General features: G+C 33.8%; 1 protein-coding gene across 1 annotated transcript; it reads right to left on the bottom strand.

Annotated features, from left to right (window-relative positions):
* Nucleotides 1–532: 532 nt before the first annotated feature.
* On the bottom strand, nt 533–10,829 carry LOC128167787 (synaptotagmin-17-like). The gene is made up of 5 exons (XM_052833701.1): nt 10,688–10,829; nt 5,094–5,206; nt 3,642–4,496; nt 2,713–2,833; nt 533–2,341 (listed from the first exon to the last, which is right to left on the bottom strand). Exons 2-5 carry the CDS (start codon nt 5,112–5,114, stop codon nt 1,989–1,991), a joined length of 1,350 nt encoding a protein of 449 aa, XP_052689661.1. The 5' UTR covers nt 5,115–5,206; nt 10,688–10,829; the 3' UTR covers nt 533–1,988.
* Between the last annotated feature and the right edge of the window lie 3,431 nt (nt 10,830–14,260).

The raw sequence follows: 14,260 nt of genomic DNA, 5'->3' as shown, positions 1-14,260 counted from the left end.
TATCTATATATTGTACATATTTATGGTACACAATCCATTAAAGTCGCTACATATATATGTACTTTTTAAAGAATTTTCTCGAAAAGTAATAAAAGTATATAATATGTAGGGATGGATTTGAATTTTGTATTTAGTGATGATGTTTTTTTTCTTCTCTTCAGTATATCACATTCATTTGTTGATTAAAAACAGGTAAATGTACACTGTACAACGTTCTCCTTCGCCAAGCTTCCAGCATTACAAATGTAAGTTGCCTTTCTTTCGATCGAGAGAGAGAGAGAGACCGCAACAACTACATCTGTAGGTCACAGTTGGTGCTTCATGTATATATAGTACGATTTTATATCAGGTTATTTGTGCTGATCGCCTTGCAACTTTCACCGTTACATATTGCAGAAACTCGACGGGACTTGTAACAACAAGCAATCTTTTAAAGTGATAAAATAAAAGCGGTTGTATATCAAGATTTGAATGTGATATGCATGTATGTACATGTATGATAATTCGAAATAATTGACAATGATATGTCGTTTGTAAGCAATATTTTATTGTCCAACCTTTTTTAATCAATTTTTATTTTTGTACAAGGTGACAATATATTCAACACTCAACAGAAAAATCTATTCAGGTAACATACAAAAATATATATATATGATTTTTAATCATGAACAAATCAATTGAAGATAAATGTACATATGATCATACATAAATTTATATTATGAAACTGTATTTGTTGTGCGGTATTTTATAATATTAAAACACAACGAATGACCATGGCCAGCGAAAACTAAACATCACAGATACGCCATGATCAAGGCCCTTTTTTTGTAATTCCGCACTCCCCATGAATAAAACATAACATTTCCTAACAAGTGCATCCACCTGTCGTGGCGACTGCGCATTAATACATCTTGGATATTGCGCCAACAACAGTGCAGCTATTAATATCGAATACACACATCAGTTCAAGCAATGATATAATATCAAACGATCAATTTGTGATCCCAAGAGGAAAGTGCTAATTTCCATTTGTCTCATTCTTTGCCAGTGCAATACAAGCTGTCTGTTTTTTCTTTTTTTTTAAAGAGTAATTTGATGTGCCAAAAAAATCAGGGGTTTTGAGGTGAATTGCAGAGCGCCAACTCTAAATAATTTTGTAATAATCTTTTAAAATACACGAAATAATTTTTACATTCACACCGATACAGAGAGAGAGAGAGAGAGAGAGAGAGAGAGAGAGAGAGAGAGAGAGAGAGAGAGAGCTCTGTGAATTCTTTGTTTGCATTGGCGTGAATAAAATAAAATGGACTCTATCAATTGATCTTTTAACGGCGTAAGCATCAAAAAGACCATAATAGATATATGAAAATATCAAACTATGAGATTTGTTCTCAATACTTTAAGAACGTTAATCGTAAATCAGGCCATATGGCATATGCATGATAAATGTTATTTCAATCACAAAAAATATATTTCCTTTACTGGCCATGACTTTACAGACATGGTTTTTTGATACAAAACAGCAAAATATGGTAAGACCAGTACAAAAAATGTAAGTCATTGGCTTTTCTTTCATTTCCAACAAACTTTGCAAAAGATTACAAAAAAAATGATTGTGTTTTATAAAAAAAAAAATATTTTGACACCCTGATATTAGAAAAAGTTGATCCTTACCAAAAGGGTAGGTGAAAATTGCCATTTCTCACAGAAACATCATGTGATCAATTTCACATGTTAATAGATCATGACATTAACACTGTAAATTGCTCGAAATTTACATGCTGTGTTGCCTGCCAATATCAGAGGAGAAAGTCGTCAGAAAATTAACAACTTTCAATTGAAAAGCGTATAAAAGGTACTCGGAACATTATCATATCACGAACAAAATGTCACTTCGTACAAATAACATCTCTTATTTTGGCATGTATGGAAAATTCTTGTCAGCAACAGGCGTTTGATATTTGCATCCTACTGCGCAATATACGGTGTCACGGCACAGCAATTGACGCAGGCGACACTTGGTCGCACTCTTGACGCGATCGAAGTGAATGCCACTGCGCAACTGCAGAACGCTGCGAAGTTAACATCCGGTTCCAGTGCGTATACTCGTGGGGACCCGATCCATATTTTCCCAACACTACTCGACCGACAAAATCGTCTTTACTTTTGGAGTTGTAATCCCAGACTGTTATTACGATGCTGGTGTTTTCTAGTTGTTGTGGGGTAATGTTGAAGTTGATGGACTCATTAAACACTGGATCGATGGTGTTTTTCTTCCCGGAAGTTTTCTTATTTTTAATTGGTTTCTCGAAATGCACCATCGTTATTTTCACAAATGGATCTATAAATACAATAGAGAAAACAACATGAAATCAGAACCACTATGCTGATGTATTTATTACTCAATTATTACTCATATGTTCATGGTTCACTTAATATGGCTTTGCTTTTTACCTTGCCAAGCCAATAGATTAAATCATTATTTGTTTAATAGCATGAAATTATGGCATCTACTCCTTCTATTATCTTCTAGTTCAGCTGAGACACATCAAACAAACAATTACTCTACTGTTTTTCATGTTGGTCAAATTCTGCTTTAGTCAATTATGCGAGACAGTAGAAGCTAGTGCATGAATATCGGTTAAGATGGAGTTAATAATTGAGAATGGATTTGTCTGAAATTGGTCTGACCAATCGGATCAAAGGACTCACCAGAGCCACCAATCATGTCCGTCTGTAGAAGTTGTTTTGCCTTGATGACGTCAATGTTTAACCTCCCGGCTGTTGGCAGATAGTTCAGCGACAGTAGGATTTCCCCCAGGTCGTGCCTCTCCTGCCAAAGAAGATAAATTTAGTACATGTATGTCCTCTCAAGTAGCTAACCCATGGACACGATGTAAAATGTACTTTCTCTCTATTTTCTAGGGGAGTTGGTTAATTTTTCGGTAAACTTTGTGTTCTAGATGGTTTGTCTGTTTTCATATAGTTATAAATGTTCTTTATATGATAACTGAACTTTTCTACAATACATGGAATGACAGACTTAATAAATAATATTGTTGATGGAAACTATGAGTAATTTATTCAAATTGAAAATACTAAATAAGGAAATATCTTTAGTTGGTTTGTTTTTGTCTAAATATGGTAAAATCATTCTCAAGGATGACTCCACCGATACAAATTTGATTGGCAATCTCTAAGAGTAAATTTATCAACGCCCTTTAAAAACAAAATCAAAACGGAAAACAATAAGTACATGTATATAAAATTATATTTTTTAATTAATATTATGATGTATGAAGAAACAGAATTCGTTCTCGTAAGATGTAATTAGTTTATCAAATCAATTAAATATTCTAAGAAAGTAATTGCCTGTGTGTTTTTTTTAAAACAATAATCATAAATTGAATTCAGTTTGACTAATTTGTACGACCCCCCCCCCCCCCCAAAAAAAAAGAAACATCAAATCTATCTTAGAAATTCTATTCAAGATTTTTTTCTTGCAATGATCTATTACTTTTACTCATGTCTCAAATAATTTGCTTTTATTTCTCTTCAGCGCTCTTCTTTTCGAGGAGGTATAAATAGTGTAAAAATTTGTCACGCCCATCCAGTCCCTTTAAAAATCATGGAATGGTTACCTTTGTGCTAGGACTGAGTGGTTTCCACATGTGGACGCCTTTCAGAAGCTGTAGGTTTGTTAACGGTAAATAGACTTGTCCAATGATACAATGGCGGGAATATTTATCGAAATCTTTCACCAGGATTTCTAGTGTCCTCATCTGCACTTCACTGTAGGGAATTTCAAACATAAAATATTCATTCCAGGTCGGTTCCTGTGTTTTGCGTTGAACTGACGTCTGTTGCGAGTTCTTTTGGTCCGGAAGAAGACAAACTTTACAGTACGGGTTCGAATGAGCCATATCCTGTTTGTTCTCGTCCATAGAAAAAGGTCTGGGCAAGTCTTTGGCCTCAATGATTTTAACCATCAAAACTTTAGTAGATACTTCGTAGTTCAAGCCAATATGAATCTGCCCAAGTTGATACTTGGCTAATTTCTCCTCATCAGTCAGACAAGGTTCTGTTTTTTCCTCTTCATACAAATCTGGCTGAAAATTTTCTACACTGATTTCCGTTTCACTCGGAAGGCGTCGGCGGTGTTGCTTGGGCTGCACGCTCTCTCGGTTCGCAGCCCAGAACTCTATGGGTTTCATATCAATGACGGGCGTCGTCGTCCCTCGGCGGTATTCCCCACTCAGCTGCGACGCCGAGGACACGGAGTCGGTGCGTGACGAGGCGTTGTCCGATTCCATTCGTTCTCGGAAGCTTCGCGTGCTTTCGGCAGCAGAACTGGTTGAATCTAGTCTTGCAGACGATTCCCTAAAGGAATGTTGAATGTCCGACTTTGTTAACTTTTTTTCACTTCCGAAGCAGCAGTCACAACATTTGTTGTCACAACAGAAAATTTCATACAGTTTTTTCACACATCTGCGGGACTATAAAAAAAAAAATTGAAAATGTTGAACAAAGATGTTTCTTGGATGAATAACTTATATCTGAATCTTTTTTAATATTTTTTTTTTTTACAAATGAAAAATATTTTGTCCTTGAATTAAGGAGATAAGACTCTCCAGTAAAATGTTATGACGTTCTCTTCATTTGCTTATTATCGTGATACTAGTATACATTACCAGGGGCATTTTAACAAATGAGATTAAAGTGACAAAATAATCGATGCATGTCAAGGATTATAGCCCTAGTCTACAACATCAACAGTTTTTGTCCTAATGATTTTCAAAATTTTGCACACACTGCAAAATGCCTTTTGCGAAACAATTTACTCGCCAAAGTGAAAAATTTAACGCATTCGTAGCACTGATCAACGTATGCATGTAAATTACTGTGACGAATTACAGTTTTCTTAGTAGGTTAATTACAAATACCTATTACAATGACTTATTTCACGAATGAGTGACTTGATAAATGCTTTTAACAGAAAATAGTATTCTAACTACATGTACATATGAATAAAAAATCAGAAAACCTAAAAACATTTAAATAGATGAAGTAAGTAACAATGGATACAAACGTACTGTGTTGAGAATGGACGCCATCCTTATGGTGATGGGGATGTCAAGACTGGTACAAATCAATAGCCGGCTTGTAGCTGTTGTCAATCTCACCCACCAATCGATAGCAAAGCCATCTGAAACCAACAAAGTCCAAGTTTTATATTCATCAAATGGACTCCTTCGTCTGCCTCCCTATCTCGTCATTTCATTATTCCCAATCAGTGTTTTATTTTTAAGCCCGTGAATGTACAATGACACATTTTTTTTATGTCTGTACACACGTTTGCTGTCACATCTGTTGTCTGAATTCTATTTAATCTGTTAAACACGGGAATATGCCTATAACAATTATATTTTATGAAAAGAAAAGAGATATGTTTCCGAATATCTTTATAGAAGTAAGGCAAAAGAGAGATGCGACATCTGTTCTCTTAATTTCTTTAAAGTATAAAACCATCATGTGGCCAATAAGCGGAGTTCTTGGTTTTACTAGCACTTGCTATGCAGATTTGAGAAGGATTTTAACTGTTTACTCTCTTGTCGAATCAAAATGGATTTTTCAAGGACCCTCCAGCTTTTAGTATTGATTTACAGAGAAATCCAAATGCCTGACATTAATTTGACGTTTCTGTTATGTGAAATAGTCATATAAAAGGGACGGTACAAGGCTTTATCAGTTTATGGCGTTTTTGTCCTTTACATGCCTTGCTTTAAAATCGCGTAATTAGTGCACATCGAGTTCAGTGCAAATGTTTACGTGTCTTGAAAAAAAAATGGCCGAGCTCATAAATTCAACGTATTTTTTTTAAAAAGAGTGTTCGTTTGATTATCTTGTTCAGGGTATTTTGGTCTTTTGTTATTTGGAATACAAAACTTCCTTTGAAATTCACGTATCTTATATCATGATATTTCGAAAAGTTATGATGCTGAAAATTAATCATGTTCGGATTTCTCTAAACAACAATGAGGCTTTCACTCCTATATAGCATTTAATGTTATTATTTTTTTTCTTTTGCTCTCTCTCTATCTCCACACCAAACCTTGGTATACCGCAATGTTCCAATATCCTGGATGCACAGCTGGTGAAGAATATTAAACCATTATTTCTTTTATGAAATTGTCCCAGTTACACAAAAACACAATTATAAACGCATCAAAAAGTGTAATAATGTCGCTTTGTACGCATATTCTTATAGATATTAATTATATTTTAGGCCCACGTTTTTCAAATTAGGTCACGACAATGAATATGTCAAGGTCGATTCCTAATATGGTTACGGTTATATTATATGATAAACCGGATTGAATCCAATGTGTTCATGAAATAAAATATTATACCGAAATTACTTCTGAGACATTTCAATACTGTTTTTGGTATTTACTGTTTTTAAGTTCTCGAAAAAGCAAACAAAAGTCAAAAAGATATACTGGTAAATATATATAGATAACATTGTTCCCTAATTAAATACACTTTTGTACGAGTAAATTGTTCGATAAATGAATACACATAAAAAAAAACCTGTACTTGTACATATATATATTTACTTGAACTACGGTCTCTCGAAGATCGAAATTTCGAATCCATGGTCAAATATCGAATCATTTGATATATCAAAAGGATTTAGAGCTCTATTGATTAAGTTCGAGATATAACGTGTAGACATTCTATGGTCTGTGATTGGAAAATTTGAACATAAAAAATTGTCTGAAACTGTACTTTTGAACTAGTGCACGTGATTATATCCTAACTGTGTCAGTATATCGCAAAAATTATAGTTCACTCAGATCAAGGAGAGAATGTGCAACAAACGATTTTAAAGCTTAGATAATACAATAATATTTTAATCTTCCGTCAGTCCGCTCCCGGCAATGCCCATAATGTGTGTTCCATCTGTGTAGTTGTGGAGGTTTGCACTACAATACCGGCGAGAATCCGACTGACAACGTCATAATTATTCTTTAATGTATCAAGCATACTCGTTTGTCTCCAGATAGCTTTGATGATCTAACAGTGCTCCTAGCAATTTTGTTCCATTTCTCTTTATCACAAATGTACCAGACTATCAAATGAAGGGTGTTTCGCAAGAGTCGATGTATGTTCTGTAGTCGTGCAACGAGTTCATTGACATGGCGAAGAGAAAAATCTGCTTCTCTAGATTTTCAATATCTGTATTAATATTATGCTGTATATAGAACCATTTGATGTAACTATCTTTATCTTGAATCAAAGGAAGTTACAAATGACGCTGGTTTCAAGTGAAATATATACAGATTACGTAGTCTTAGCTCATAAGACAGACAAATCTTGTTGATTTCAAAGAGCAATGGCTGAGAAGCCATTGCTGTTTGACACAAGTACCCAAAGTCAAATCTTGTTAGAATGGTTCTATTCATTTTCTCTCTTTTTTTTCGGTGCCCTTTTCCAGTGCATATATCTTCTCTTACATTATACCTTTAAGCTGTAAGTTTGGTGTACTTATATTTATATTCGCAAATTTTCGAAACATAAAACAAACCAATACCATATATATATAACTATAACAGAAAGCCGATTCAAAACTCTACCGGTTTCATTATAATCTTCAGGAGTTTTAAACAATCACCATTGGTTTATATAATGAAATGAAATGTTTTTCTTTTGTTTCATTTCATTATATAAACCAAAACTGAATGCATTATAATTATGAATGTTTGAATATATTTTATGTTTTTCTTGTACAATCATAGAATATTTGAATATATTATATGTTTTTCCCGTACTATTACAAAACGCTTATACTATGACGTCATAATGAACTCTGAAAAGCGCAACATATACTTGATGTTATATGACGTCACAATGATCATTTGAAATGTATGTACTTATGTATCTATGGTGATTGTTCAAAACTCCTGAAGATTATAATGAAACCGGTAGAGTTTTGAATCGGCTTTCTGTTATTTTTTATTATTTAATACTTGTGTGGATAAACTTTACTCATTTTGGATTATATAACTATATATATATATACACATACGAAAAAAAGCTTTATTGCAAAAGACCTGCGAGCATAAAAAGAAACAACACACATAAAACTCTAATAAGAGTTTGCCACTACTTTTCTTTGACTTTGTTGATCAAATAGTCATAAAATAAATTCTTTTTTGTCATAAAATTGTGTCTTGTCGTGGTAATATTGCGATCTAAAAGATCAACGACTTTGCTGCGCAAGAAGATAGAAAGGAGGAAGTAAATTAAAGTTGAAGCTAAAAGTGTGCAACCACGTGCTCCAACAAGTGACGTCGCGGGGTGGAGAAATTGATTAGAGACAATCGCTTCCTCAATTCTCAGAGGAAATGCAGAAGAAAGCAAGTTGATTTTTCTTGTCTTAAAAGGAAAAACAAGAATATTTCATCGCGGTCAAAAAAAACAAAACAACTAACGTAACCAAAAAAAAAACAACATGAAACAAAGTCACCGAAACTAACGTAGATTAAAGATTCGTTTAGACAGGGCACTGACTGTTGAAAGATTCATCAAAGCATTTTTTTGCTTTTTTTTTATCACAGAGAGACTTGTATCGTCCCTGATAGTGTTGAATACAATTACAATGTAAATTTATCAAGCGTCGTTTTTTCCCTCAATATCGTCTGGGTAGGATCGGTTGGCCCCTCCACTTTTTTAAAAGTGTACTTATTTCTTATATTTACCATAAAAAGATAAACATAAAAGGCAGTTGGTCGTTCGCCTTTCAAATTGCCCCCTTACTTTGAAAAATGATGCTTGTTTGGCTTGATTTACTTAAAGGTGCATGGTAACGATTTTGGTCAAAAATTATTTTTTCGATTTTAATGTGTATAATGCTTAAGTAAGGCAATTTTAAGAGGCAACCAAAATGTGGGTGTCATTTGTTGAGTTATAAGCGAGTTACAGAGCTTACAATTCCTCGCTATTTAAACAAAGCTTTTGTTTACTTTTTGAATGTTGAAGTGAAAATTCCAGTTTTATACCTTAAATGAATGTGTTAATCGTTAGGAACTGTTCATTTAGGCTTTAAATGAATAAGAATATTGACAAATCATCTTGAAAAAGATTTTTTACTGGTATATTGAACCTATGTAAACAAAATCAGGGCACGAGCCTTGTTTACATGACGAAGAATTGTGAGCCCTGTATCTTGCTTAAAACTAATCGACTGGCACCCAAATTTCATTCGATCATTAGAAATGCATTTATAAAGCATTGTAAATTATAAAAACAGAAAAATAAAATTTGACCAAAATCGTGACCATGCCCCTTTAAATCATTTACAAAAACATACAAGTACAATACATTGACCAAATGGTTTTTATTGTGAGACACAATTAAAACTCAAACACCAGTAATGATACGCATAACTTATATTATAAGACGATCCTGACCCCATAGATCGACAGCAAAGCTTTATCAATTAAAAATCGTGTTGGAACTTTTGGCCTGGACCTGTTTACTTGTTATTATTACGGAAGAAAACCAGACAGAGTTCGTTGAACCTTTCAATCGACTATAATTGTTATCAAATTGTGAATTTTTCGGGCATGTCGTGATTTTTGAAAATAGAAGCAAACATCTACACAAAAAATAACTGTTCCGTATTTACATCACAATGAATGTGAAATTGGTTTATTATTGAATTGAACAGAGTTATCCTTTCGAAGTTAAGGTAACACATGACTCTTAATGCTTCTTTGTGGTTTGGTGGATTGCTAAGGCGTTTATATATTGCTTTCTGGAATGGCAATAACCCGAGATTAGTTTTCCTCGTGACAAAAATTGAAAAATGAACGAATCAAAAATAAATCCTTGTAAACCACAATTGTTAAAGGCATCGCTTCTATGGGATTAGTTACGATTCGCGGAGAAAGGTACATTTGTACGACGGCCCATTGTATCTGATTTTACATCTACTTAAAAAAAAGGCGAAATGTAAGGTGTTTCAACCATAGTTTAAAATGTTTCAAATTCTTTAACATTCAGACCATATCTTTAACTTCACGAAAATGAAAAAGTATATTTCTTCTTTTCAACACTTGACGGCTTGAACTACGAAGTAGACGTGTTTTTGAAATATAAATTGCTATTGCATTTAGAGAAATCTGAGAGCAAGATCTAGATTCTACAAATAAACTTCGATATTACTGAAAATATTAATTTGTGACAATTTCAATTTATTTAATTTTTGCCACTAAAAGATGTGAAATCAGGAAATGCTTCTCGATCAAAATCAATTCAGGATTTTTTTTTAAACTTTTAATAAAAAGCACCTCCTTCACCATTAAAGTTGTGCAATGTATATTATATGATGAAATATATGGGGTTTTGTGGGATCAAAGAAAACTGACCATCGTAAAATAAAACACAATATTTATTTAAATCTCCTTATGAAATATAATCATATGTAGTTTAAGACTGTTCAAAAGGCATTACAATTACAACCAAACTACAAGTTATTGTAAAAACGATATAGAATTGCATAAATAATATTAGCGACTGTTGCATTTGACAAAACCCAAATAAACGTGGACTTTTCATTTAGACTTAAATTCATACAAGTGTAGCCAAAATTGGTAAAAAATCAAAATAAAATGAAACTTACCAAGTTCTTGAGCACGGTACGAGCGATCGCTGGAGCTACTAGCGACTGTCGTTCAGTGATAAGCTCGTCACTTAACATACCTCCGACGACATGAGACTCCAAGCCAATGCCAGTCTCTGATTGATTTTAACTAGGCGTTGCTAGGCAACCGCGGACGATTTTCTATGAATCTCTTCCCGGTGTATTGAATCTCTATATTTCTCCATAAAACTGTTGGCCATGTCAGATATCGGGAAAACAAATTTCTTCAGATTTTTTTTTTCGTATTTCGAGTCCTTGATATTTTTTTTGTAGGACCCCGTGGTAAGACGCAGTATTGTTGTTATTGCATTTTTTTAGTTACTCGATAAACTCGGTGTTTATGACCTGTTGAGGGTTGACAGAACGGTAATTAAGAACTATCTAAAGGATGTTCCGAGGATGTTTTGGAATTACTTTTGACACTATCAGGTTCATTGATCAAAGACAACAATATTAGCACCGATGAAAATGGATCATTTTATTTGTAGTGGGAATTACTTTGCTCCACATATTGGTCAGCGCTGAACTGTTTAACTGGATACAGCATACAAATCAATGGTTCATCTACAAGATCGCGTCAATATTCGTAATGCACTGTTTTATCCAATAAATGATGCGCTGCTTGAAAAATACATTAGGCATGGTCTGTTTGTAGATTTTTTTTTAGTTTAATGTAGTCTATAATAATTAATAATGTAGTCTATAATAATAAATAATTAATTTCGGTGTCACGGTGTGGTTATATTTTAGTAGATATCGTATGTACCCGTCAACTACGAAATCAAAATTTCTGAGGAATTTAAAGAACAAATTATTTTATTTACCGTCCTACAAAAAAATCTACGGATGACATAAAAATAAATTCCTTTAGATTCTGTCGGTATCAAAATTTGCAGCCGCAAATTTAAACTACATTTACAGTGTATTTTCTAAACGACTTAGTTATTTACTAAAAGTGATTTATGACGAAATTTAGACAGTTACCATTACCCTTTTCATACATTTGTACATGTAACATACTAGCTTTTCACTGGGTCAAATCTACATATCTATATATAAACGTAAATCGTACTATAAATACACGCGTAATCCGAAACCACTTTTATACCTAAAAAAAGTTCACAGTTAAATCGCATCGACCAGAAACCTTCCTGTTTACATTGACATGTATCAATCTTTAATGATGATTATTTCAAACAACAATTTTTGCATGTCAAAATAAAGTGTACTTGCAGACTTAGATTCTCACTGAACAACAGAACATATTTATTTAACATTATTAATGTATCTAATCGATTGTTTCTATTTGACATCTGTTCATTTCAGCCGAAATACCATAAACTTTTGCATGAACACAGGGGAAATGCAGGTAAATTTTACGATACACAATATTTATTTTAGATCAATCTGACATTCATGACGTGTATAAATAGTTCATTTTTTTAGATTTAACAAAAATGAAGATTGAAAAGCACTGTTCATGATTTTTCAAGTTAAAAATTTTTGGTGAACTCACTCAATATAAAAGGGGGCAATCTGCAGCATACATGTATATCGTTCGATATTATACATATATTACATGGCTTCGAGGGCGACATACCAGAATATTTGCCCCGAGGTGACAGGAAAGCCCTGGAGTGTTATGTCGCCCGATGCCGAAGGCAGAGGGCGACATAACACTCCAGGGCTTTCCTGTAACCGAGGGACAAATATTCTGGTATTGTCGTCCGAGAAGACATGTAATATATGTTAAATAACATTTTTAAACAAATCAAATTCGGGTTATCAACATATTTATTTAAGGTCAGACGACACGTTCCTCAATTTTAGATAACTTTTTCCAGGAATTTGTTAATGGTTTACTACTAATTCGACATGCTATCTTGCAAAAAATTAGGGTACCTTACCAGGCATTTCTGTAAAATACTAGAGTATGCAATTTCCTATATAATCTTCTTGAAAATGCACTTGAATTGCTGATATAAAAATAAATACATCTACAGCACAGCAAAATTCACAATATTAGAACTATATCTCCGCCGGGGCGGGTCTTTGAACTCACGACCTCTAGAACCTATACGCTTCTGGGAGTGAGCGGCCAGGTTTCTAACCACTCGAACAAATAGACATACAACCAAATCCAAGTAAATTTTAATTATTTTTACAGTAATTATAAAATTAATAGCGAGCGCAGCGAGGCGGCGCGAAGCGCCGCTCGCGTAGCGAGCTCCATGAACAACGTGTACAAACGGAGGAAATTCGAGTTAAAATCTGCACATTGTTCAAAGAAAATTTTGTGGACCCGCGTGAAAACGTTCTACTATCCCAGTGATCCTTTGCGGTGCATAGCAACATGGCAGAACAGGAAGCGTTTCTAAGGAAAATTCTTACCTGTAAATCGCATACATCATTTTCATTTAACAATAAAAAATCCTTTTAAAAACATTAAAGTAAACAACACATATGCTTACGTAAAAAACTGTACCTATGACGTCATTTCCTTCCCCGAATTTGTCCGACAATTTACGAAAACTGTCGAGCGCAAAAAGTTAACTATGACGTCACAGTGATCTCGCGTTTTTATATTCCCGCGATACATTTAGAGGTGGATCAAGCATTTGTACTGAATGTAACGTGTAGGAAGTATGTACATAGTAGGGAGTCACCGTTAATACTGATACTGCGCTCGCTATTAACGGTGACTCTTTGGCTGATTAGTTTTGTTTTGATGATTTTTTTTGGTCAGTAACTACACATGCAAGTTCCATGCTAAATTTATTGTCAAATTGATCCAATCATTGTATACGTTAGGTAGGTGACAAAAAATTATTAAAAAAGAAAAGTCTAATCGTTATTAGATCTACGTGTAGCCACGTCATTTTGTAATGAATAAATAAAAGAAATAAATTAAACTGTTAAAATATCTACATGTATTTGTTATAGTTGCATATGTGGTCAAACCTTTCAATAATATTGGATATCACACACTAAAGAGAGGGGGGGGGGGCACATATGTCTACAACGCTTATATTATATATAGCGTACAAAAATTAAAAAGATTAAAAACAAAATTGATGTCACAGAGGAAAATAATTAAAACACCAGTAACAACAAGGAACAAAATGAGAAATAACACAGACACACAATTTATTGATTTTAATGATCATTATTAAAAGGTAAAGAAGAGGTAAAAAAAACGGCTTTGTGTTTATCAAAATATTTTAATAAGTCTGTTTAACATTTTATTAATGCTCAGTGGTAGTTTTTTGTTTAAGTGCATAAGCCTAGGAAGGGACCATTAAGCCTAGAATAAAAGTTTGATATCTTCCGGTTCCTTGCGGTGGTAAACGTTTTCGAGACAAAGCCAAAGTTTTTTGGTTTGGTTAAGTCCACGGGTTGCATTTAACAATGATGACAGATGTGTGGCTCCTTCTGCGCTCGCCCCAACGGTCACACCGTAAAACATATTATTTTTTATTGGAACTCTTTATTACGAGGAGATACAAAAAAGATTTTCGAGGAACGTGTCGTCTGACCTTAATTCACAAGGCA

Source organism: Crassostrea angulata, chromosome 10 (assembly GCF_025612915.1).
Source record: "Crassostrea angulata isolate pt1a10 chromosome 10, ASM2561291v2, whole genome shotgun sequence".
Classification (NCBI taxonomy): domain Eukaryota; kingdom Metazoa; phylum Mollusca; class Bivalvia; order Ostreida; family Ostreidae; genus Magallana; species Magallana angulata.
Note: the sequence above shows the minus strand (reverse complement) of the source record. Positions and strands in the feature narration are given on the sequence as shown.

Bases quoted from the DNA above. Each gene is read 5' to 3' on its own strand.
- LOC128167787 (XM_052833701.1), bottom strand. From the start codon at position 5,114: ATGGCGTCCATTCTCAACACA. The intron at 4,497-5,093 runs GTACGTTTGTAT...TTTTTTTTATAG, and splicing joins TGGCGTCCATTCTCAACACA to TCCCGCAGATGTGTGAAAAA. The intron at 2,834-3,641 runs GTAACCATTCCA...CTTCTTTGGCAG, and splicing joins CACTCAGTCCTAGCACAAAG to GAGAGGCACGACCTGGGGGA.